Here is a 26,700-nt window from a genome sequence, read left to right as displayed (position 1 = left end):
CTAGCCGAACCCCCCGCTCAAGCAGGAGATCCTACACCATTCCTGAGAAATGACAGTCCAGTCTCTTCTTGAAAGCCTCCAGGGATGAAGCTCCCACAACTTCCAACGGCAACATGGGTTGATGGTTCTCACCGTCAGAAAGTTCCTCCTTATTTCTAGATTGAATCTCCTCTTGGTCAGTTTCCATCCATTATTCTTTGTCTGGCCTTCAGGTGCCTTGGAAAATAGTTTGACCTCCCTCCTCTCTGGGGCAGCCCCTCAAATATTGGAAGACCGCTATCCTGTCTCGTGGCACGACAAAACTGCGCTCGACTAAGCCGCGCCCGATTAAACCGCGTCGCTGACGTCATCAACAGGGCGACAACAGCGAACGTGGAGAAAGAAGCGTGCTTTAAATAGCGCTTTGAAAGCAAGCCGATTCAACTTAAGGTAAGGATTAGGTTTAGGGTTAGCTTTAGGGTTAGCTTTAGGGTTAGGTTAAGGGTTAGGGTTAGGGTTAGGGTTAGGGTTAGGGTTAGGGTTAGGGTTAGGTTAAGGGTTAGGGTTAGGGTTAGGGTTAGGGTTAGGTTAAGGGTTAGGATTAGGTTTAGGGTTAGGTTAAGGGTTAGGGTTAGGGTTAGGGTTAGGTTAAGGGTTAGGTTTAGGGTTAGGTTTAGGGGGGTTAGGTTTAGGTTTAGGGGTTAATTTTAGGTTTAGTGTTTACAGCTTGCTTCTGTCTCCGCAAAGTTGTCGCCCTGTTGATGACGTCAGCTACGCGGTTTCGTCGAGCACGGTTTAGTCGAATGCGGTTTTGTGGTGGAACCATCCTGTCTCCCCTGGTCCTTCTCTTCCCTAGACTAGCCATGTCCAGTTCCTGCAACCGTTCATCGTATGTTTGAGCCTCCGGTCCCCTCATCATCCTGGTTGCTCTTCTCTGCCCTCTTTCTAGAGTCTCAACATCTTTTTTATAGTGTGGTGACCAAAACTGGATGCAGGATTCTAGGTGTGACCTTACTAGGGGCTTTACAGAGTGGCATTAGTACCTCCCTTGCTCTGTTTTCATTTGGAAGTTTCAGGGACCGTTTGTATCGGGGACATTTACGTGATGGAAGAGTTCTCGTTCCCCTCTTGGAAAAGAGCAACAGATGGGGCCTTCGGTCTCCCAACATTTGAGGGGTTGCCCCAAAGAAGAGGGGGGGTCAAGCTATTCTCTGAGGCAGCTGAAGGCAGGACAAGAAGCAACAGGTGGAAACTGACCAAGGACAGAAGCAACGTAGAAATAAGGAGGAATTTCCTGACAGAATCATCCGTCAGCAGAACGACTTGTCACCAGAGGTTGTAGGGGCTCCATCCCTGAAGATTTTTAAGAAGATATTAGGCAGCCATTTTTTCAATTTTCCATTCAGAATAGAGCTGGAAGCAGGGGTGGGTTCCTGTCAGTTCTAACCTCTTCTATAGAAGAGGTTCCACAAATCTACCGTGCCGTTTAGAAGCGGTTCCAGCTCCCTCCCTCCCCCTGCCCATCCGCACATCATCAAGATGAAGAGCGAGAGGAGGAATTCTGGGAGTTGAAGTCCACAAGTCTTAAAGCTGTCAAGTTTGAACACCCCTGGGTTTTTTTTTCCCTAAAGGGTTAGGGGTGCAAGGGTCTTGTAACTTGACAGCTTTAAGACTTGTGTCCTTCAATGCCAGAGTCCCTGAGCCAACATGACTGATGGAGGAATTCTGGGAGTTGAAGTCCACAAGTCTTAAAGCTGTCAAGTTTGAACACCCCTGAGTTTTTTTTTCCTAAAGGGTTAGGGGTGCAAGGGTCTTGTAACTTGACAGCTTTAAGACTTGTGTCCTTCAATGCCAGAGTTCCTGAGCCAACATGACTGATGGAGGAATTCTGGGAGTTGAAGTCCACAAGTTTTAAAGCTGTCAAGTTTGAACACCCCTGGGGATTTTTTTTCTAAAGGGTCTTGTAACTTGACAGCTTTAAGACTTGTGTGCTTCAAATGCCAGAGTTTCTGAGCCAACATTTTGGTTGCTAAGTTGTTAAGTGAGTTTCACCACATTTTACAAGTTGGCCACACCCACCCAGTCACATGGCTGGCAAGCCACTCCCACCCAGTCACATGGCTGCAAGCCACTCCCACCCAGTCACATGGCCAGCAAGCCACTCCCACAAAGCAGGCCACACCTACAGAAGAGGTTCTAAAAAATTTGGAAACCCACCACTGGCTGGAAGGGACTAAGGATTGTATTAGTTTTTTGTGCCGCCACCACCCACTGCTGGCTCCTATTTAAGTAATTGTCCACTAGGGCTCCCACTCACAGTTAATGTTTTTGGAACCAAGTTTTGCCTAATCTGTACTCTTGCCTAGGTGTGTAAAAACCTTGCTTTTCTCCACATTAAATTTCATTTTGTTGAATAGGGTCCATTGTTCAATTCCATCCAATTCCTTTTGGATCCTGAACTTCTTATCTCCACTTTGGGCGAATCGGATGCTAATTTTGCATCTGGTTTGCTGAACCAGTAGTTGGAAGGACTGGCTGGCCCCACCCCACCTCACCCCACCTCACGCCTCCCAGGAGTCTCCGCACGGCCTGTTCATCATGCCTAGTAAATGCTGTGCCTGCACAGAGGCTCCGGGAAGGCGAAAACAGGTCTCCCGGAAGTCCACAAACGGCCTCCTGAGCTCGGGGAGGGGAGGCCATTTTTGCCCTCCCAGCAGCTCAAGGACAGCCTTCGGAGCGTGGGGAGGGTAAAAACGCCCCCCCTCACCATGGTGCAGGAGGCCGAGCAGGCCACACCCACCCATGGCCACACCCACCTAACAACCAGGCAAAGAACGTGTTGTTAAACATTTTCAATCCCACCCCTGGGTGTTGGCTATTCCACATTCCGTTCCGCATTTATCCAGAATAGTATAGGATCTCCTGCTTGAGCAAAGAACGAGCTTAGTGAAGCAAATATTGTGTGAATTTCAGATTAGCAGGAAGTGGCACCTTGGGCACCATGGTGAGGGTAGGTGTTAAAGCTGGTCTCCCAAGGGCGCCTTGGTGCTTGCTGTTTCATAGCAACCTACCTAACAAAAGTCAGATTTCAACCGCTAATTGTGTGGGAAGAGAACGTGCGTCGCCCGATTAGGAAAATATAATGCCGTATTTATATGTGTGTCTGCTGGACACACTTATTTTGAATGGAGAATGGAGACAGCCTCAAAATCTGGAAGCTTTGCCTGCGTTCCCACTTCAGTCAAACCTTTTTCTGAAAGCCTTGAGGAAGTGAATTCTCCTTATCATGGGATAGGGATGGGAGCAGAGGTGGGTTCCTACCAGTTCGGACCTATTCGGTAGAACCGGTTCATCAAATCTACCGAACCGGTTAGAAGAGGTTCCACCAGTGGACCCGGAAAGCAGGCCACACCTACAGAAGAGGTTCCAAAATTTTTTGAAACCCACCACTGCCCCACACACACACACACAGTGAGAGAGAGAGACAGACACAGAGAGAGAGAGAAAGAGAAAGAAAGGAATAAATAAATAAATAAATAGATAAATAAGAAAAAAAGAGTGAGAGAGAGATGAAAGAAAAAAAGAAAAAAGGGACAGAGACAAAAGGAAGGAGAGAGAAAGAGAAAGAGAGAGAGAGAGAGAGAGAGAGAGAGAACACATGGCCAGTAAGCCACTCCCACCAGGTCACATGGCCGGCAAGCCACTCCCACAAAGGAGGCCACACCCACAGAGTAGGTTCCAAAAAATTTTGAAACCCACCACTGGATGGGAGGATTGATCTGCCATGCTGCTCATGTATTTGTAGTGGCCAACAGAATAACACAACAGAATCACAGAGTTGGAAGGGACCTTGGAGGTCTTCTAGCCCAACCCCTTGCTCAAGCAGGAGACCCTATACCATTTCAGACAAATGGTGGTCCAATCTCTTCTTAAAACCCTCTCGTAGGGGAGCAACCCATAACTTCTGGAGGCAAGCAGTTCCCCCGGTTAATTGTTCTCATTGTTAGGACATTTCTCCTTAGTTCTGATGAAAGAAATGTCCTTCTGGGTTCAGCTCCAAGTGGGGAAAAAGACACTGGAGACATGGAGGCTGCCTGGAAAGATGGTTTATTGTTGGACAGGACCACATGGCTTGAGCCCTGAACAGAAAAGGTGACCACATGCTTCAGTGTTGGTGGAGAAGAAGAGAAGGGCTGAAGGAGGGGCTTGCTAGGCTTTTTATACCCTGTTCAGTCCCACCTCTCTGTTTCCTGTTCCTGTGTAAGAAATGTATTCTGATTGGTTGTCAGACTCCCATGGGGCTATGCAGGGGCAACTCTCTGGGCTGTGTTTTGAATCCAGGTATGGATGAGTTCTCAGATGCCCTGTGGTCAGTAAAGTTCCAATATCCCTTCCCCCTGCAGCTGCAGTGGAGAAGTCTTTATTATGTAAAAGGGACTAGCTTGGCCTTCTTAATGGCCCATTGACAAAGTGGGGATGGGCAGGAAGCTACAGGCAACCATTCTGTCTTTTAAAACATGTTTCTTTCTTTTCATATCCAGAGAAATATTCTGCCTTTTCAATATTTCCTAGGATATTTCATTTTTCTGGGAGAGGGCTGGATGATAACTTCCCACAGTTCTAAGTTGCTTCTCTCCTTGATTCTGTTGGAAGAAACGTCCTTCTGGGTTCAGTTTCAAGTGGAAGAAAAAAGACACATGGAGTCTGCTGAGGAAGATGGTTTTAATGGTGGACAGGACCACATGGCTTGAGGTCCTGGGAGAAAAAGGAGAGAGATGCTGAGAGTGCCCTGGTTTTATGCCCTCTCTGGGCTTTCGAATTTGAGCTTGCATTCTCATTGGTTGTCAGACTCCCATGGGGTCATTGCAGGGGCAACTCTGTAGGCTGTCTTGAGTCCCAGGCTTGGTTGACTCTTGCTGGGTGATGATGTCATGAAAGGGCTTTGGGATTCCTATTATGGCTCTGCCTGAAGGAGGTAGATCTTTGTTATGCTCAGTCTATTAATAAGGCCTTAATGGCCCATTGACAAAGGTGGGGGCAGCTGAGTATCTGCCTCCTTTTTAATATTTCCTAAAATATTTCATTTTTCTAAGGGAGAGGGGTGGGTGCTAACTTCCTACAATTCCACCCATTGTTTCTTGTCCTAGAGCCGAGGTGGCTCAGTGGGTAGAGTGCAGTACTGCAGGCCACTTCAGCTGACTGTTAGTTCTGCAGCTCGGCGGTTCAAATCTCACCAGCTCAGGGTTGACTCAGCCTTCCATCCTTCTGAGGTGGGTAAAATGAGGACCCAGATTGTGGGGGCAGTATGCCGACTCTGTAAACCGCTTAGAGAGGTATATGAAGCGGTATATAAGTAACTGCTATTGCTATTGCTACCTTCAGATGCTTTGGAGAATAGCTTGAACCCCCCCGCCTCTTCTCTGTGGCAGCCTCTCAAATATCAGAAGACTGCTATCATGTCACCCCTAGTTCTTCTTTTCACTAGAGTAGACCTACCCCAGTTCCTGCAACTGTTCTTCATATGTTTTAGCCTCCAGTTCCCTATTCATCTCGGCTGCTCTTCTCCGTTCCTTCGTATGGAATAAATGGATGGGAGGAATTTCTTTTTTAAAAAATTTTTTATTTTATTTTAAACACATAAGCACATCAATAAAAACAAACACATAACTTAAAAACAACATAGGAACAATAAGTTCCATTGTATATCATACCGCAGTTCCGAATCGGTTTCTTTGCAGTTAGTGTTTTCCCTTCTATACATTTCTATCTTTCATTCATAATCTCCTTATTTGTTATCCATTTTTATGTACATTTCTTTATTTATTTAAACTTAGCTACTTATGACCAAATATTATTTACCTATATTATGCTTTATATTTTTACTGTCATTTATTCTCTTACATACAGATTATAGATATACATTCACATAATTATTCTTTTTCTTTGCTATTCTTATATTATTATTATTCCATTTGAAAGGTTATAAGGTATAGTTTAAAATGCTTTGTTTACCATCCTTCGCACCTGCTAAGACACCACCTTGTTTTCTCTTTCTTTTCTCCCTCCCTTCCTTCTCTACTTCCTTCCTTCCTCGTCTCCATCCCCTTCTTGGACGGGAGGAATTTCTATACTTTAAAAAAAAATCATTTTTTTTAAACGATCAGATGCAAGGCACATGCCTATGTGCAAGAGGGAAAAAATGGTCGGGTCACAATCTTGGAAAAAAAATAATTTATGATCATGTAGGTCAAATTTTCCCACTGCTGGGAGGCTCTTGAGCATTATAAACATAGCTTTCGAACATCTGGGAATAATACAGGATCCAGCTGTCGGGGGATTTCTCTCTCTCTCTCTCTCTCTTCTGTTTGTGAATGAGCTGGGTTTAGTGGCGGTCAAGCCTTACTCATTGTGTAAAAATTCTCAAGGAAGAGGGCAGGGTGGGAAAAAGAAAATGACACCGTGCAAAAATATTCAAAGAAAATCAAACAGGAAGTCGGCCTCTCCATTTCAGGCCTGTTATTTTCAGATGCCATATTGAAATAATTTTTTTTTTTTTAAACCCACAGTTTAAATGTTTAGGGGCTTTTTTCCGTGATTGGCGCCTGAAAATTTTTATTTCTCCTTTCAGAATGAAATAAATAGTTGGGTCATAAAAAAAACAACAGCAAAAATGCCCGTGTTTTCCATAGAAATTTATGCTTTTAGAGAAAGGTGGGGGGAGGAATATTGCGATTTTAAAGGAGAAAATGCCTTGATGGACCGATTAACCATAGGTCTCCACCAGTGGTGAGATTCAAACTTTTTAACTACCGGTTCTGTGGGCGTGGCTTTGTGGGTGTGGCTTTGTGGCCACTCCAGGGGAAGGATACTGTAAAATCTCCATTCCCTCCCCACTCCAGGGGAAGGATACTGCAAAATCTCCATTCCCTCCCCACTCCAGGGGAAGGATACTGTAAAATCTCCATTCCCTCCCCACTCCAGGGGAAGGATACTGCAAAATAGCAATAGCAATAGCAGTAGACTTATATACCGCTTCATAGGGCTTTCAGCCCTCTCTAAGCGGTTTACAGAGAGTCAGCATATTGCCCCCAACAATCCGGGTCCTCATTTTACCCACCTCGGAAGGATGGAAGGCTGAGTCAACCCTGAGCCGGTGAGATTTGAACCGCTGAACTACTGATCTAGCAGTAGCCTGCAGTGCTGCATTTAACCACTGCGCCACCTCGGCTCTTATTCCCTCCCCACTCCAGGGGAAGGATACTGTAAAATCTCCATTTCCTCCCCACTCCAGGGGAAAGATACTGCAAAATCTCCATTCCCTCCCCACTCCAGGGGAAGGATACTGCAAAATCCCCATTCCCTCCCCACTCCAGGGGAAGGATACTGTAAAATCTCCATTCCCTCCCCACTCCAGGGTAAGGATACTGCAAAATCTCCATTCCCTCCCCACTCCAGGGGAAGGATACTGTAAAATCTCCATTCCCTCCCCACTCCAGGGGAAGGATACCCCAAATCCACATTCCCTCCCAATCAGCTGGGACTCGGGATGCAGAGAATAGATGGGGGCGGAGCCAGTCATAGGTGGTATTTACCGGTTCTCTGAACTACTCAAAATTTCTACTACTGGTTCTCCAGAACTGGTCAGAACCTGCTGAATCCCACCTCTGGTCTCCACGTTAGGCGCAGGGGACCTTTGGCTCTCATGACATCGCTAAACTACAAACCCCAGCATCCCCTGCCATTGACCAGAGAGCCTGGGACTCTTGGAAATTGTAAAGCTCAACCTACATTCAGTTTTAGTTGCCAAGATTTAAAAAAGATGTGGAGACTCTGGAAAGAGTGCAGAGAAGAGCAACAAAGATGATTAGGGGACATATGAAGAACAATTGCAGGAACTGGGTATGTCTAGTTTAATGAAAAGAAGGACTACGGGAGACATGATAGCAGTCTTCCAATATCTCAGGGGTTGCCACAAAGAAGAGGGAGTCAAGCTATTCTCCAAGGCACCTGAGGGTAGGACAAGGAGCAATGGGTGGAAACTAATCAAGGAGAGAAGCAACTTAGAACTGAGGAGAAATTTCCTGAGAGTGAGAACAATTAATCAGTGGAACAGAAGTTGCCTCCAGAAGTTGTGAATGCTCCAACACTGCAAGTTTTAAAGAAGATGTTGGATAACCATTTGTCTGAAGTGGTGTAGGGTTTTCTGCCTAAGAAGGGGGTTGGACTAGAAGGCCTTCAAGGTCCCCTCCAACTCTGTTATTCTATTCTATTCTATTCTATTCATTCCATTCCATCTATTCTATTTCTATTATATTCTACCTCTGAAAGGCTGAAGATATCCACATCTGTTAAGAGTCTTTGCCACCAAATATAAAAAAAGAAAAAGAAGGAAGATACTGCAATTGACTGATGAACAGGGGAAAAAATGCCTTCAAAAGGACGTAAACGTCCTTCAGAAGATCCAGTAAATGATTCTGAGATTCTATCTGTGGTGTGATTGAATCACCAGACTTCCTCTTTCCCAAAAGGGCGCTGGATTGGACAAATGAAGAAGTTAATGAAGTTGGCTAATGTTAATAAATTGTTAATAAATAAAGGAAGTTAATGAAGTTGGCTAATGTTAATGAAGACTCCTGCGAGTCCCTTGGACTGCAAGGCCGTCCAACCGGTCAGTCCTAGAGGAGATCAACCCTGACTGCTCTTTAGATGGCCAGATCCTGAAGAGGAAACTCAAAGACTTTGGCCACCTAATGAGAAGGAAGAAGGACTCCCTGGAGAAGAGCCTCATGCTGGGAATGATGGAGGGCAAAAGAAGAAGGACTGCAAGGCCATCCAACCGGTCAGTCCTAGAGGAGATCCACCCTGACTGCTCTTTAGATGGCCAGATCCTGAAGAGGAAACTCAAAGACTTTGGCCACCTAATGAGAAGGAAGAAGGACTTCCTGGAGAAGAGCCTCATGCTGGGAATGATGGAGGGCAAAAGAAGAAGGACTGCAAGGCCATCCAACTGGTCAGTCCTAGAGGAGATCAATCCTGGCTGCTCTTTAGATGGCCAGATCCTGAAGAGGAAACTCAAAGACTTTGGCCACCTAATGAGAAGGAAGAAGGACTCCCTGGAGAAGAGCCTCATGCTGGGAATGATGGAGGGCAAAAGAAGAAGGACTGCAAGGCCATCCAACTGGTCAGTCCTAGAGGAGATCAATCCTGGCTGCTCTTTAGAAGGCTAGATCCTGAAGAGGAAACTCAAAGACTTTGGCCACCTAAGGAGAAGGAAGAAGGACTCCCTGGAGAAGAGCCTCATGCTGGGAACGATGGAGGGCAAAAGAAGAAGGACTGCAAGGCCATCCAACCGGTCAGTCCTAGAGGAGATCCACCCTGGCTGCTCTTTAGATGGCCAGATCCTGAAGAGGAAACTCAAAGACTTTGGCCACCTAAGGAGAAGGAAGAAGGACTCCCTGGAGAAGAGCCTCATGCTGGGAATGATGGAGGGCAAAAGAAGAAGGACTGCAAGGCCATCCAACCGGTCAGTCCTAGAGGAGATCCACCCTGGCTGCTCTTTAGATGGCCAGATCCTGAAGAGGAAACTCAAAGACTTTGGCCACCTAATGAGAAGGAAGAAGGACTTCCTGGAGAAGAGCCTCATGCTGGGAATGATGGAGGGCAAAAGAAGAAGGACTGCAAGGCCATCCAACTGGTCAGTCCTAGAGGAGATCAATCCTGGCTGCTCTTTAGAAGGCTAGATCCTGAAGAGGAAACTCAAAGACTTTGGCCACCTAAGGAGAAGGAAGAAGGACTCCCTGGAGAAGAGCCTCATGCTGAGAACGATGGAGGGCAAAAGAAGGACTGCAAGGCCATCCAACCGGTCAGTCCTAGAGGAGATCCACCCTGAGTGCTCTTTAGAAGGCCAGATCCTGAAGAGGAAACTCAAAGGCTTTGGCCACCTAATGAGGAAGAAGAAAGACTCCCTGGAGAAGAGCCTCATGCTGGTAACGATGGAGGGCAGAAAAAGAAGGAATGCAAGGCCATCCAACCGGTCAGTCCTGGAGGAGATCCACCCTGGCTGCTCTTTAGAAGGCCAGATCCTGAAGAGGAAACTCAACTACTTTGGCCACCTAAGGAGAAGGAAGAAGGACTCCCTGGAGAAGAGCCTCATGCTGGGAACGATGGAGGGCAAAAGAAGAAGGACTGCAAGGCCATCCAACCGGTCAGTCCTAGAGGAGATCCACCCTGGCTGCTCTTTAGAAGGCCAGATCCTGAAGAGGAAACTCAAAGACTTTGGCCACCTAATGAGGAAGAAGAAGGACTCCCTGGAGAAGAGCCTCATGCTGGTAACGATGGAGGGCAGAAAAAGAAGGAATGCAAGGCCATCCAACCGGTCAGTCCTGGAGGAGATCCACCCTGGCTGCTCTTTAGAAGGCCAGATCCTGAAGAGGAAACTCAACTACTTTGGCCACCTAAGGAGAAGGAAGAAGGACTCCCTGGAGAAGAGCCTCATGCTGGGAACGATGGAGGGCAGAAGAAGAAGAAGGGGACGACAGAGAATGAGGTGGCTGGGTGGAGTCACCGAAGCAGTCGGCATGAGCTTAAATGGACTCCAGAGGATGGTAGAGGACAGGAAGGCCTAGAGGAACATTGTCCATGGTGTCACGATGGAACTTCACAACTAACAACAACAACGAAGTTGGCAGCATGCAATTTGTAGATTTTGTAGATTTTTTTTGTAGATTTTATTAATATTTGTAGGCCGCCCTTTTCCCTGAGGGGACTCAGGGCGGCTCACATAAAATCGGGGAAGGGGAATACAGACATTAAGATAAGACATATAATAAAATAGTAAACAACACACATTCATCATTCGGGAGGGGCGGCTAACCTTGTCCCCAGGCCTGACGGGCGAGCCAGTTCTTCAAGGCTGTGCGGAAGGCCTGGACGGTGGCGAGGGTGCGAATCTCCACGGGGAGCTCGTTCCAAAGGGTCGGGGCTACTACTGAGTAGGCCCTCCTCCTTGTAGTTGCCAGCCGACACTGGCTGGCCGATGGGATACGGAGGAGGCCTAATCTATGTGATCTTATTGGTCGCAGGGATGTAATTGGCAGAAGGCGGTCTCTCAAGTATCCAGATCCACTGCCATGTAGGGCTTTATGGGTGACTAATAGCACCTTGAAGCGCATCCGGAGATCGACAGGTAGCCAGCGTAGCTCGCGGAGGATAGGTGTTATGCGGGTGAACCGAGGTGCACCCACAATCACTCGCGCGGCCGCATTCTGTACTAGCTGAAGTCGCCGGATGCTCTTCAAGGGCAGCCCCATGTAGAGCACGTTGCAGTATTCCAGCCTAGAGGTTACAAGGGCCCGGGTGACTGTTGTGAGAGCCTCCCGATTCAGGTAGGGTCGCAACTGGCGCACCAGGCAAACCTGGGCGAATGCCCCCCTGGTCACAGCCATTAAATGGTGGTCAAACGATAGCTGTGAGTCCAGGAGGACTCCCAAGTTGCGAACCCTCTCTGAGGGGTGTAGAATTTGACCCCCCAGCCTGAGTGATGGAATATTGATCGAATCTCTGGGAGGGAAACAAATTTGGGGTCTGTATCTTCTCCGGGATCCTAGAAAAAAGGTGCTATTAGTCACCCATAAAGCCCTTCATGGCAGTGGATCTGGATACTTGAGAGACCGCCTTCTGCCAATTACCTCCCTGCGACCAATAAGATCACATAGATTAGGCCTCCTCCGTATTCCATCGGCCAGCCAGTGTCGGCTGGCAACTACAAGGAGGAGGGCCTTCTCAGTAGTAGCCCCGACCCTTTGGAACGAACTCCCCGTGGAGATTCGTACCCTCTCCACCGTCCAGGCCTTCCGCATAGCCCTTAAGAACTGGCTAGCCCGTCAGGCCTGGGGACAAGGTTAGCCGCCCCTCCCGAATGAAGAATGTATGTTGTTGAATATTTTATTATATGTTTCTCTGTTAATGTTTGTCTTCCCCCTCCCTTGATTTTATGTGAGCCGCCCTGAGTCCCCTCAGGGAAAAGGGCGGCCTACAAATATTAATAAAATCAAATCAAAAATCAAAATCAAAAAAGACCCTGGCCCAACCAGAGAAAACCGTGTTCCCAGGAGGCATCTAAGTAGACATAATGACCAAATGCCGTCCATCCTTCCATTCCTTCTGCGGTTAAGGTCCTAAAGTGTCGAAGTTCTTATACGTATGTAATGCCATGGCTGTCAGAGGCTTGCGTTAGCATAGCAGTTAATAATATGCATCCGGGAACTATAATTAGGTGCTGCGATACAATCTAATTATGTCTAATTATAGCATTGGCACATTCCATCCACCATGGTGCCTTCAAAATCACTTGCTCTGCTCTGAATTCATTCATTCTAAATGACAGCTGCGCTCCATACGAAGATATCATATATTGGCCACAACTTATACAGGCTGTTGTGTCCTTCCAGTGGCCAGCGGAGCTGGCAGCAGATTCGGACAGTGAGGAGATTGGGGAGGAAACTGGGCCAGTCCTGGAGTCTGGGGAAGGCTTGGATGAGGGCTCTGTGTCGGAGGCAGAGAGGGGACCAGAGCTGTCTGACAGTTATCCGCTGCCTTCAGAGTCAGACATCAGTGAGGCAGAAGAACAGCTGAAGCCTGTTCCCAGTGTGCTCATGCGCAGTTGCCAGACGAAGGGAGCAGCTAAAGAACAAGGGTCAACTTGGGAGTAAGGCCACTGGTGGACGGTGAATGGCCCCTCCCAGAGGAGATAAAAGAGGAGCGAAAGGGGAGTGGAGTTTGCAGGAGACAATTAGTTCGCTTCATTGGTTCGGGACTCTCCGAGACTCCTGGCCAAGTTATTCTTAACTGGAACTTAAAGTGTGATCCTTCGCACCTGAGACGGGTGCCCAGTGCAAGTCATGCTGTTGCTGCGTGTGAAACAAGCTCCTTGTGCCAATGATGGGTTGTTTCATTTCCAAAGTGACATCAGGAGATCCAGTGTCCCTATTTCTTCCCTCGAGTTCCCCCTGGCAGGCGATCTGGCCGATATGTTCGCCCTCCAGCTGAAAAGCAGAAGGTGAAAAAAAAACATGTTGGATCTATTTCTCAAGCAGAGGAAGAGAATCGAAACCTTGGTTTCTCCTGAGTTGCTAGGAGTCAGATTCCCCCCCCCCCTTGTTTGCAACACACTGCGGCCAGACTGCAAATGTCAGCATTCAAAGGTTGAGGAAGTTGATCCAGCCACAAAGTGGCATTTGGCGGCCAGGGAAAGGGCTTCATTATATTCACACAATGCTATGCCGTGATATGTTTTAGAATAGAATAGAATAGAGCCGAAGTGGCGCAGTGGTTAGGGTGCAGTACTGCAGCCACTTCAGCTGACTGCTAATTCTGCAGCTCGGCGGTTCAAATCTCACCAGCTCAGGGTTGACTCAGCCTTCCATCCTTCCGAGGTGGGTAAAATGAGGACCCAGATTGTTGGGGGCAATATGCCGACTCTGTAAACCGCTTAGAGAGGGCCAAAAGCCCTATGAAGCGATATATAAGTCTAACTGCTATTGCTAATAGAATAGAGTAACAGAGTTGGAAGGGACCTTGGAGGCCTTCCAGTCCAACCCTCTGCTTAGGCGGGAATCCCTACACCACTTCAGATAAATGACTATCCAACATCTTCTTAAAAACTTCCAGTGTTGGGGCATTCCCAACTTCTGGAGGCAACTTTTGTTCCACTGATTCATTGTTCTGTCAGGAAATTTATCCCCAATTCTAAGTTGTTTCTCTCCTTAATTAGTTTCCACCCATTGCTTCTTGTTCTGCCCTCAGGTGCTTTGGAGAATAGTTTGACTCCCTCTTCTTTGTGGCAACCCCTGAGATATTGGAAGGCTGCTATCCTGTCTCCCCTAGTCCTCCTTTTCATTAAACTAGACCTACCCAATTCCTGCAATTGTTCCTCATATTTTTTAGCCTCCAGTCCCCTAATCCTCTTTGTTGCTCTTCTCTGCACTCTTTCTAGAGTCTCCACATCTTTTCTACATCGTGGCGACCAAAAGTGGATGCCGTATTCCAAGTGTGGCCTTCCCAAGGCCTTATAAAGTGGTGTTAACCCTTCACGTGATCTTGATTCTATCCGTCTTTTGATGCAGCCTAGCAACTGTGTTGGCTTTTTTAGCACACGGCTGGCTCCTATTTAAATGGTTGTTTTGTTTTTGCTCAGAATACCTTATTAACTCACTCACCATCGCTTAGGCAAGAAACCTTGATTTAGCAGACTGTGATGGAGCAGAGCCTGGATTTAGCAGACCATTTCACAGTGTCCGTTATTCCCAACGGTCTGTTAAATCAGACAATTTGTGATTTCTGATTTAACTCAGTGCTGTAATGGCATCTTTGCACAAACGATGGCTTTTTATGACCTGTGTGTGTGTGTGTGTTTGGAAATCATTACATCCAGTAAATGACCTGATTCGGCTCATTTTGAGAATGATGTCATGAGACTAGTGGTCTGTTAGTGGTCTGAATTTGGTCTGTTAAATCTGAAATATTTAGGAACTTGGCAACCAGCAACATATTTACAATGGTTGCAGCATCCCGGGATCATATGTATGCCATTTGCAACCTTCCCAGACAGCTTCCGACAAGCAAAGTCAAACAGGGGGAGTATCAGCATTCCAAGTATCATGTAGAATTAAATCAGAGTCCAAGACAAAACGATCCTTAAATTTCCAATTTAATAAATCAGATATCTTAGCACATCTGTGTAATCCCAATTCTGGAAATTACCTCAGAATCCCACCCAGTTAAAAGTTCATGATCTTGTTCCCACACCCACAATCCATCACATGGTCCAATCTTCTTCTTCCACGCTGGCATCCACACCCAGCTAGTTCCAGTCAGGTGTAAAAGTGCGGAGACAAAAGATGACCTTGGCTTCTAGAAAAGAATGACAACAATACATTCCACAGTCCTACTCCTTTCTATTCCCCCCTCCCCTCCCATCAACTATACTAATGAAACAGCATAATGAAATAAGAGAAAGTGTGGCAGGCCAAAATTCTAAAAAGAATATAAATGCAGGCCTGACAGGGAGATGGATTCATTTAACAACCTCATGATTCACTTAACAACTGCAGTGATTCACTTAGCAACTGTGGCAAAAAAGAAATTATGAAATTGGTCCCGGTTTATTAAACGCTGGGCACCCTCTGAGCTGCAAAAGGTAAAAAGGACTTTGCAGAAATAATATGCCTTGGAGAAAAAAATGGAATTCTTGTTGAAAGAGATTCGAGGCTATGCGCTAATAGGATAAACGTGTGGAAAATGCAGGACCCGAGTTTCTAAATTTAGCCGCAGCAACCTTAAAAAAAACCCCGTTCTTATGTCTGAGACACAAGAAGAATTGTTGTTTCAGGAAACACATTTTTCATTCCTTTGGGCTAAATTGAAATTATTTCGCTTGGACATATCAACAATCTTTGTTGGTGGATTTGGGAGGGGGGGTGGCATGTTTTTGTTATTACTTTTTTCCCCTGCAAGCCATGAGCCTTTAGTAACATGTGGTATTAATATACTTGGTAAGGGATTGCATTTTTTGATTCAGGTTTTTCTTAAGAAGGTAATAACGAACCTCTCATTCTTTGATTCCTTGGTTTAAATTGAGCCCATTATATTATGACCTCACCCGTATCTGGGTAGTTGATTCTCCTGAAAGCTAATTGTCCTTCAGCCAAAGCTCAGGACATTTTATCTTGGGGTGGTTTCTGTTGAAGGGGGTATCTTATCTCGTGAACTTTGCACACAACTGCAGACGCATTTAATTTTCTTGTCTGGAGCATACCTGGAACAGAAGTAAGATAAGGCGACGCTTGGAATACGGCATCCAGTTTTGGTCTCCACGATGTAGAAAAGATGTGGAGACTCTAGAAAGAGTGCAGAGAAGAGCAACAAAGATGATTAGGGGACTGGAGACTAAAACATATGAAGACTGGTTGCAGGAACTGGGTATGTCTAGTCCAGAGGTGGGTTCCTACCAGTTCGCACCTATTCGGTAGAACCGGTTCGTCAAATCTACCGAACCGGTTAGAAGAGGTTCCACCAGTGAACCCAGAAAGCAGGCCACACTTACAGAAGAGGTTCCAGAATTTTTTGAAACCCACCACTGGTCCTTGGATATGATTATTCTACACTATCATGCTCATATTTATAAAACTCAGTGCCTCTGTGAAAGGTAAGGATGACGACTGCGTTTGTGGTGCAATCAGAACATTGCGTGTGTTGAAGTTGTTTTAACGCAAACCAAAGATGCCTTTTAAAAAACAAGTTTACATCCTATTCTTATGCATGCCAGGGCTGTGTGTGAGGTCATTTAAGGTGGTTCTGACAAGTGTCATCGGCATCTTCATATCCGGTCACATGGGCGGCAAGCCACTCCCATCCGGTCACATGGGCGGCAAGCCACTCCCGCAAAGGAGGCCACACCCACAGAGTAGGTTCGAACAATTTTTGAAACCCACCACTGGTCTAGTTTAATGAAAAGAAGGACTAGGGGAGACACGATAGCAGTCTTCCAATATCTCAGGGGTTGCCACAAAGAAGAGGGAGTCAAACTATTCTCCAAAGCACCTGAGGGTAGAACAAGAAGCAATGGGTGGAAGCTAATCATGGAGAGAAGCAACTTAGAACTGAGGAGAAATTCCCTGACAGTTAGAACAATTAATCAGTGGAACAGAAGTTGCCTCCAGTAGTTGTGAATGCTCCAACACTGGAAGTCTTTAAGAAGATGTTGGATAGCCATTTGTCTGAAGTGGTGTAGGGTTTCCTGCCTAAGCAGAGGGTTGGACTAGAAGACCTCCAAGGTCCCTTCCAACTCTGTCATTCTATTCTAAATAGAAGTAGACACATTTCCTTTCTATCCAAGCTTTATTCGAAGAGAAGGGTGGAGGAACTAGGTCTAAATCTCCTCACACTTGGTCAACACCCTTGTGAGACTTTGGAATGTTTGGGACATCCTCCCAGATACAGAAAATGGGTACTTGGTGTTTCTCCATCTGCCTGCGAGTTGTGTGAGTTCTCCTGAGGTTGATTCTCCATCTTTGTTTCTTTTGTTAAGCCCCAAAAGGGGACTAATTGAGGAACGGCTAATCAAATATTACTGAGTAAAAACAACCCCAGAAAACCAAAATCCTTCTTTTCAAACCCTGCGGCGGTGTGTTACATATTTCCCCCTCACTAGGTTTAAATCTCCAGTGTCCATTTAAATCTACGGTTTAAAACTAACCACAGTCCTTGGACTAGTTCTGCTGTCAACACATCTGCGGTTTGTCATCGCACTAAGTTTGGGTTTAACCACCGTGTCTGAATTGTTAAGAGTAGGGTTCCTTCACTGTACAAAACTGTAAACTGTGGCTGATATAAAAGCATAGGAATGGCTTCATAGAACGTGGGAAATCAAGAAGAAGCAACAGGGCAATTGATGAGAACACACCATGAATTGGGTATGTCTAGTCTAATGAAAAGAAGGATTAGGGGGTGACGTGATAGCAGTTTTCCAATATTTGAGGGCAGTAGTGGGATTCAACATTTTATTACTACTGGTTCTATGGGCATGGCTTGGTGGGTGTAGCTTGGGGGCATGGCAGGGAATGGATACTGCAAAATCTCCATTCCCTCCCCACTCCAGGGGAAGGATACTGTAAAATCCCCAGTCCCTCCCCACTCCAGGGGAAGGATACTGCAAAATTTCCATTCCCTCCCCACTCCAGGGGAAGGATACTGCAAAATCCACATTCCCTCCCCACTCCAGGGGAAGAATACTGCAAAATCTCCATTCCCTCCCCACTCCAGGGGAAGGATACTGCAAAATCTCCATTCCCTCCCCACTCCAGGGGAAGGATACTGCAAAATCTCCATTCCCTCCCCACTCCAGGGGAAGGATACTGCAAAATCCCCATTCCCTCCCCACTCCAGGGGAAGGATACTGCAAAATCTCCATTCCCTCCCCACTCCAGGGGAAGGATACTGCAAAATCCACATTCCCTCCCCACTCCAGGGGAAGAATACTGCAAAATCTCCATTCCCTCCCCACTCCAGGGGAAGGATACTGCAAAATCTCCATTCCCTCCCCACTCCAGGGGAAGGATGCTGCAAAATCTCCATTCCCTCCCCACTCCAGGGGAAGGATACTGTAAAATCCCCATTCCCTCCCCACTCCAGGGGAAGAATACTGCAACATCCCCATTCCCTCCCATTCAGCTGGGACTCAGGAGGCAAAAATAGATGAGGGCGAGGCCAGTCAGAGGTGGTATTTACCGGTTCTTCGAACTACTCAAAATTTCAACTACCGGTTCTCCAGAACTGGTCAGAACCCGCTGAATACCACCTCTGTTTGGGGGACTTCCACAAAGAAGGGGGGGGAGGTGTTCAACCTATTTTCCAAAGCACCAGAACATAGGACAAGAAGCAATGGATGAAAACAAGGAAAGAAGCAATGTAGAAATAAGGAGAAATTTCCTCACAGTTGGAACAATTAAATCAGTGGAATGGCTTCCCTCCAGAAGTTATGGATGCTCCATCACTGGAGGTCTTCAAGAAGAGATTGGACAGCCATTTGTCTGCAATGGCCAGCCATTGTCAATTTTCAATTGAGAATAGAGCTGGAAGGGACCAAGTGGAACAGCTTATCTCCAGAAGTTGTGGATACTCCTCCATCACTGGAGGTTTTTAAGAAGAGATTGGACAACCATTTGTCTGCAATGGTTTAAGGTCTCCTGCCTCCTGGGGGTTGGGCTAGAAGACCTCCAAGATCCCTTCCAACTCTGTTATTCTGTTATTCTATTATTCTGGGTCAACCTATTGTCCAAAGCACCAGAAGGCAAGGCAAGAAACAATGGATGGAAACTGATCAAGGAGAGAAGCTACCTAGAACGAAGGAGAAATTTCCTACCCCGGGGGGGGGGCAATTAACCAGGGGAACTGCTTGCCTCCAGAAGTTATGGGTTTGCTCCATCACTGGAGGTTTTCAAGAAGAGACTGGAGAGCTATTTGTCTGAAATAGTTTAAGGTCTCCTGCTTGGGCTAGAAGACCTCCAAGGTCCCTTCCAACTCTATTAGTCTGATATTCCGAATCACAAAATCAGAACTTAGTAATGACAGACCATTAGGGAAAAAAAGGCTGTGGGGTTTTTTTTTTTATAAACAAAATGCCGCCGTTTAAAAATAACTCAGAAAAAAGGAGTTTGTGAGGAAAGATGCATCTGTTTCCAGGAACAGAATGACGCTCTCTTATTTTCTGAAAACGGCATGCGCGTACGTTTACAAATCCATCACTTCTTTGTTAAATGAGTTTACTTTTGGGTTCTGTCCTTTAAAAGCCATTTAGACTCACGGTATAAAAGCGCCTTGTAAGAGACGACAGCAGAGTACACAAATTACAGACCCGTTTGTTAACAGATTGTGGTGTGCGATGGGAAAAAAAATTAGTAAGGGAAGAACAGACGAGAAGCACGTATAACCCCAGCTTCAATCTGTATTTTTTTTTCAAAGTGGGAGGAAGAGATTTTCCACTAAGTGTTCAGATACCTGGCTGGCAAAGAGCTAAACAAATATTTGCCAAACCTGGAGAAGACATTAATGGACCTTCAGGAGAAACGTGTGACTTCTTCGTGCTCCTCTTCCTATAAACTCTTTTACCAAAGAATGCTTGGTAAATCTTGATCTAATTTGTTTTTACTCTCAGGAAGATCAAGAAACACCTTCTGTTCGTTTCTTCGGGGGTTTTCTCGTTGGCCAAATGACCTGGATAATTTCCAACAGGCGACTGGTTTTTACTAGGTTTCCTTCGGAGGAATGACCTCTGGATTAAGCGACAAGACAATTTTGGACAGCTCTTCCGTGATGGTGAGACAGGTGGCTCCCCAACGTTTTGGGGTGAGAAGATAAAGAGAAGGTTGTCAAATATGTGGGCATGAGATTTAATCTGTCCATTTTCTGAAGCCAAGATCTGATAAAGAACGGTTGCTGGAATTGGGTATGTCTAGTTTGTATGTCTCTGGTGCTGGAGAAGACTCCTGCATTGAGTCCCTTGGACTGCAAGGCCATCCAACCAGTCAGTCCTAGAGGAGATCAACCCTGACTGCTCTTTAGAAGGTCAGATCCTGAAGAGGAAACTCAAAGGCTTTGGCCACCTGATGAGAAGGAAGAAGGACTTCCTGGAGAAGAGCCTCATGCTGGGAACGATGGAGGGCAAAAGAAGAAGGGGACGGCAGAGAAGGAGGTGTCTGGATGGAGTCACCAAAACAGTCGGCATGAGCTTCAATGGACTCCAGAGGATGGTAGAGGACAGGAAGGCCTGGGGGAACGTGGTCCATGGAGTTGCGATGGGTTGGACACGACTTCGCAACTAACCGCAAAAGTTTTGTCAACTCGCAAAGCTCTCAAATGGTCCCATAAACTTTGGCCTCCGTTTCATGCTAAGGAGTTTTAGCCTCAAATATTTTGTGGAGAGGCAAACCTTCTCCCTTAACTGGAATGGCCATTGTGGAACTTGGTGTTTCTCTGCCTGTTTCTTATAGGTTTGCACCGCATTAGCTAGCACTTTCTTGACAAGAGCCGAGGTGGCGCAGTGGGTAGAGTGCAGTACTGCAGGCCACTTCAGCTGACTGCTAGTTCTGCAGCTCGGCGGTTCAAATCTCACCGGCTCAAGGTTGACTCAGCCTTCCATCCTTCCGAGGTGGGTAAAATGAGGACCCGGATTGTTGTTGGGGGCGATATGCTGACTCTGTAAACCGCTTAGAGAGGGCTGAAAGCCCTATGAAGCGATATATAAGTCTAACTGCTATTGCGATTGCTATAAAACCAGCCATAACTTCTCTGAGCCACAGTATTCCTTCTGACATTTTCATTCCTCTTAAAATTTAAGCAGAGCATGTCTCTCTCCAATGTTTTCCAGGCCAAGGAACATAGCAGATTTTGTAGGGTGTCCTGAGGGACGCATTCAGGAATGTAATGAGGCATGTGGCAGGACAAATATTTAACTGGAGGAGATTTAACGTTTCAAAAATGGAAATCATTACGATAAGTGTAAGATCAAGTTCAGCTACAGTCTGGGCGCAGGGCCAAAATGCAGGAAGTGAACTGACTGCCTTTGTCCTCTTCAAATGTGGTTTGTATCCAAGAATTTGGGGAAAGAATAACCGGAGCAGGTCACACATAACCAGGATAACAGAACTCTAAAGTAGCTAGAATTCAGTTAACCCCATTGGCACTTAAGGGTTTTGCTTTGATGCCGTAGCTCTGACGTTAGAGCTAATTTATTGAAAATTGTGCAGCCACTGAGGCGAGGAATGGTAAAAGTTCCCCCCGCACATAGGTGCTAGTCGTTCCCGACTCCAGGGGGCGGTGCTCATCTCCGTTTCAAAGCCGAAGAGCCAGCGCTGTCCGAAGACGTCTCCGTGGTTATGTGGCTGGCATGACTAGACGCCAAAGGCGCACGGAACGCTGTTCCCTTCCCACCAAGGGGGGTCCCTATTTTTCTACTTGTATTTTTTACCTGCTTTCGAACTGCTAGGTTGGCAGAAGCTGGAACAAGTAACGGGAGCTCACTCTGTGACGCGGTGCTAGGGATTCGAACCACTGAACTGCCAACTTTTCTGATCTACAAGCTCAGCGTCTTAGCCACTGAGCCTCTTTCTTTCTGTCTCCCTTCTTTCTTTCAGTCTCTCTCTCTCTTTCTTTTTCTCTCTCTCTTTCCATTTCTTTACTTCTTTCTCTTTCAGTCTTCCTCTTCCTCCTTCTTGTTCTTCCTTCCTTCTTCCTTCCTTCCTTCCTGTCTCTCTCTTCTTTCTCTTTCAGTCTCTTTCTCTCTCTCTCTCTCTTACTATTTCTTTCTTTCTCTTTCTCTCTCTTTCCATTTCTTTACTTCTTTCTCTTTCAGTCTCCCTCCTCCTCCTCTTCTTGTTCTTCCTTCCTTCTTCCTTCCTTCCTTCCTTCCTTCCTTCCTGTCTCTCTCTTCTTTCTCTTTCAGTCTCTTTCTTTCTCTCTTTCTCTCTCTTTTACTATTTCTCTCTTTCTCTTTCTCTCTCTTTCCATTTCTTTACTTCTTTCTCTTTCTGTCTCCCTCCTCCTCCTCTTCTTGTTCTTCCTTCCTTCCTTCCTTCCTTTCTGTCTCTCTCTTTTTCTCTTTCACTCTCTTTCTTTCTCTCTCTCTCTTTCTCTCTCTCTTACTATTTCTTTCTCTCTCTCTCTCTTTCCATTTCTTTACTTCTCTCCCTCTCCTTCCCTCCTTCCCTCCTTCCCTCCCTCCTTCATCAGTTAGGCTTTTATGATGAGTTGCCTTTACATCATTCTTGGCTTTTAAAAAATATGTCAGCTCAAGGATTGCTAATCTTCTACTGCTCAAGATATTAAAACAGCGAGTGGGTGGGGGATAATTTTTGACTCGGCCCTGTCTCTGCTACTTAATCAGAAAGCGCCTCTCCTCTCGCCGTCCGACATGGGTGTCCAAATCCTTGCTCATAAAAACCTTGGGAGATCAAAGGTGTGTTCAGGGATGAGCCGCCAAAATATTATTTCTCCTTTTATTTACATAAGGAGCTTTCCTTCTGCTGCTCCCAAGGGTTGCATATTTGTAATACGTCCCCTTCTCTTCGTTCAAACGACTCCAACCGGTCTCTATTCACCCCACCCTAGAATAATGTTGCTTAATGGCCCACCCCGTTCAGCCTTTCTGGCAAAAGCTTTTCAAAACACGAAGCTTATTTTCATATCGTCAGCAAACGTATCTTTTAGCCGGAATGCAAGGTAGTCCTCGACTTACGACCACGGTTGAGCCCCCCCAAAAAAATGTATGTTGCCCAGCGAGTTGTTAAATGTGTTTTGCTTCGTTTTATGACGTTTCTTGTTGTTAAGTGAATCACTGCAGTTGGTTTAAGTCGGGAACCCGGTGGTTAAGCGAATCTGGCTTCTTCATTGACGTTGCTTGTCAGGAGGTCGCAAAAGGGGATCATGTGACGCCGGGAGACTGAAACCGTCATAAATATGAGTCAGTTGCCAAATGTCTGAATTTTGATGAAGTGGCCGTGGGGATTCGAACGGTCACTAAATGAACTGTTTTAAGTTGAGGACTAGCTGTACTGCGGATGGTGAACGTGGTTTCCATCAACCAGTATTTCTCTGGATGAAACTTGATGGCTTCATATATATATATATTGTATTACACATTAAGCAGTTGTGTTAACCACTAAGCCATAAGGTTCTCCTCCTTATCAGCTGAGCCAGGGAAGTAGGTATGTATTTAGTGTCACATATATATATATGTGTGTATGTATGTATGTGTGTGTTTATATATATATATATATATATATATATGTGTGTGTGTGTGTGTGTGTGTGTGTGTGTGTGTGTGTGTGTGACACTAAATACATATCTACTTCCCTGGCTCAGCTGATAAGGAGGAGAACCTTGTGGCTTAGTGGTTAACACAACTGCTTAATATGTAATACAGCACAGGTTCAAATCGCAGTAAGGGTATGGCTAGCTGATGAGAGCTAAATAGCTTGAAATAGATCTATACTAGTCTCCCTTTATTTATTTATTTATCAGCACAAATGCAACACACACACACATATATACACACACATACACTTTCTGAAATGTTTGGTTTTTTTATAGGGATGGCTTCAGTCCTTTCCAAATAATAATTAAAAACCCCCATAAAAATCTCACATCAAAAGTACTGGCCCCTCTTTCTTTCTCTCTCTCTCTCCCCTTTCCCTTGACCAAGTATATATATCAATGCTTCTTAACCTTCCCAACTTTAAGATGGCTGGACTTCAACTCCCAGAATTCCACACTGGCCGGGAGAATTCTGGGAATTGAAGTACACCCATCTTAGAGTTGGTTGAAAAACATTGACCTATATCAGTGATGGCGAACCGTTTTAGTACCAAGTGCCCAAAACGGAACTTGCGTGCATGCCAGAAGTGGGTTCCTACCAGTTCGGACCGGTTCGGCCAAGTAGGTATTAACACGGCCTGCCACACCCCCGGCGCCAAAGCACCACCATGTTGTTTTTTGCTCTGTGCATGTGTGGAAGCATTTTCTTAGTACTGCGCATGCACCAGAAAACCACAAGAAAACTACCAGAAAACTGAAGACCAGATGGCTGGCATGTGTAGGACTGGTTTTTTGGCCATTTTTGGGGTCATTTTTGGCCGTTTTTAGGCCATTTTTCGGGCTGAAAAATGACCTGAAAACTACCCGAAAATAGCTCAAAAAAATGCCCTGAAAATGCCCTGGTTTTTCGCCATTTTTGGCCCGTTTTCTGGTGCTCTGGTGCTTGCGAAGACCGTGTGCAATGTAACCCAGAAGAGCAGCTTCTGGCACATGTGCTCATAGAGGCCACCTCTGGCACGCATGCCATAGATTCTCCATCCCAGGCCTGTATAAACCACTAAAGAGAAGGATGCCATTCCTGGCAAGAGTTTATTTAGGTTTACAGCCCATGTGTGTTGCAGAATAAAAACAGTTCGGAGGGCTTCTTCTGGGAGCTTGTCAAAAACTAATTTTTTTTTCAGCTGCTACGTCTATTAAAGTAATAAAGCTACCGTCTTTCTTTTCGGTTTCCTAAAAGTGCCTTTTTGTAGACAAGCAAAACAACAACAACAACAACCAACAACAACTCAACCCACTTCCAGTTGGAAAGGTCTCGGTGGGCGCCCTGTGCCACTGATGTAGAATAATTTAATGCTGCTTATTATCTCAGCCTCTGCCTCTGCGATAGATGGAGTCGGAAGGGCCATCTGCGTTTATAATTTTTTCAGGCTAACTGAGCGGCTTCTGCATGAGCCCACATGTGCGCTTAATGGAGTTGCGTGCTAATTATTGTCGAGTGTTTTCTGGGAAAATAAACCCAACCTAAGGTCTTTGCTTTGCCCCCCCCCTCCTCCTCTCTCTGGCAGCCCCTCAAATGTTAGAAGACTGCTATCATGTCTCCCCTGGTCCTTCTCTTCACTAGAACTAGCCATGCCCAGTTCCTGCAACCATTCATCGTATGTTTTAGCCTCCAGTCCCCTAATCATCTTGGTTGCTCTTCTCTGCACTCTTTCCAGAGTCTCAACATCTTTTTTTATAGTGCGGGGACCAAAACTGAGTGCAATATTCTAGGTGTGGTCTTACTAAGGCTTTATAGAGGGGTATTAGTACCTCCCTTGATCTTCATTGTATCTTTCTGTTAATACAATGTTTAGTAAAATATTAGTAGTTTCATTAGTAGTCTGTTTACAAGCGTGTCTTTCTTTCTCTTTCTTTTCTTTCTTTCTTCTTTTCTTTCTTTCTTTCTTTCTTTCTTTCTTTCTTTCTTTCTTCAGTGCCCGATGATCTGTCTGCCGAGGAGAGAGAAGAACTTTTAAACATACGTCGTAGAAAGAAAGAACTCATTGATGATATTGAGGTAATCAATTTCCTTTCCTAATCAACGTTCCTGTCTCCAGGGTTGGATTACAGGGTACGTCCTTGAGGTACGCTCACAATGGGGGCCAGAATTTTCATCGCTAAGCCAGGGAGGTTGTTAAGTGAGCCATTGCTCAGTTATACCCCCTTTTTGACCACGGTTGTTAAGTGAATCCCTGCCTGAATTTTGATCATGTGATGGCAGGGATTCTGCGATGGTCGTTAAGTGGGAAGACTGGTGCAGGTCATTTCTTTCAGTGGCGTCGTAATGGTTGCTAAATGGATAGGTGGAAGTTGAGGACTCCCCATATATGGCATTTAATTTGTTCTGCAGTTTTTCAACTCAAGACGTCGTTTTTTTAAAGAATTGCTACTAAGAGAAGGTAATTCGGCTGCCACGTCATATGAATAAAATGACAGAGCAGGTAAAGATATCTCAAGATTTGGGAAGCATCTAAATTCATTTCTTTTTTTATCCCTGCAGAGGAAAGTGTCATAAAAAATATTAGAATGTGCTGAAATGATTAGATTAACACTTAAAAGAAAAGAAAAGGAAGAAATGGAATGCTTTTAAACTTGGGACCTATTTTACCAATGGCTAACTAATGGAAACAGAGTTTAGAAATTAAAGACTTAAAAAGATAATTAATTATATATTGAAAATTTTCTGAGATGAATAAACTAATCGTACTATTATTGTGTGATTAATGTTGATATGTATATTATGATTATCATTATGATGATTGTTGTATCTCCATTCAAAATTAACTGTACCCAGACAACACGTTGCTCAGATAGATAATGGAGTTTTTTGTATGCGTATTTAAAAAATCTAGTCATCTAGTGAAATACCACTCACAAATCATCACGAAATCTCCAGAACCTTAAAGCCTACAAACTTGAAATTTGGCACGCATGTTCCTCTTGGTTTCTAGGTGCTCGCTAAGAAAGTATTTTTAGAAATGACCATCAGATAATTAGCATGTCTTATATTATTATTAACACGCTCTGATACTAAGGAGTTAGACATTCTACTCTCCCTCCCCACCAGAAAAGAATTCTGTTCCAACTGCCATGTGGGCGTGGCCAGCGCGTGATTCATCTGGCCTGCTGGCTGGGAGTTTAGACATTCTACTCCCCCTCTCCACCTGAAAAAATGCTCCTATGCTAAGGAGTTAGACTGAGGGAGAGAATGGGATAAGATAGGAGAGGCTTCTATGGGGCAAGACTGAGGGAGAGATGGGGATATGACAGGATCAATGGGGCCAGCCTGAGGGAGAGAAGGGGAAGAGGAGAGGC

General features: G+C 45.5%; 1 protein-coding gene across 2 annotated transcripts in view; it reads left to right on the top strand.

Annotated features, from left to right (window-relative positions):
• CYTH3 (cytohesin 3) overlaps window positions 1-26,700 on the top strand; it is a 68,321-nt gene that overhangs the window by 14,532 nt on the left and 27,089 nt on the right. For both annotated transcript variants that reach the window (XM_032230716.1, XM_032230715.1), the window contains exon 2: window positions 25,320-25,402. In XM_032230716.1, coding sequence (XP_032086607.1) covers window positions 25,320-25,402 — 83 coding nt within the window. The remainder of the gene's footprint in view (window positions 1-25,319; window positions 25,403-26,700) is intronic.

The sequence above is a fragment of the Thamnophis elegans genome, chromosome 14 (assembly GCF_009769535.1).
Source record: "Thamnophis elegans isolate rThaEle1 chromosome 14, rThaEle1.pri, whole genome shotgun sequence".
NCBI lineage: Eukaryota > Metazoa > Chordata > Lepidosauria > Squamata > Colubridae > Thamnophis > Thamnophis elegans.
Note: the sequence above shows the minus strand (reverse complement) of the source record. Positions and strands in the feature narration are given on the sequence as shown.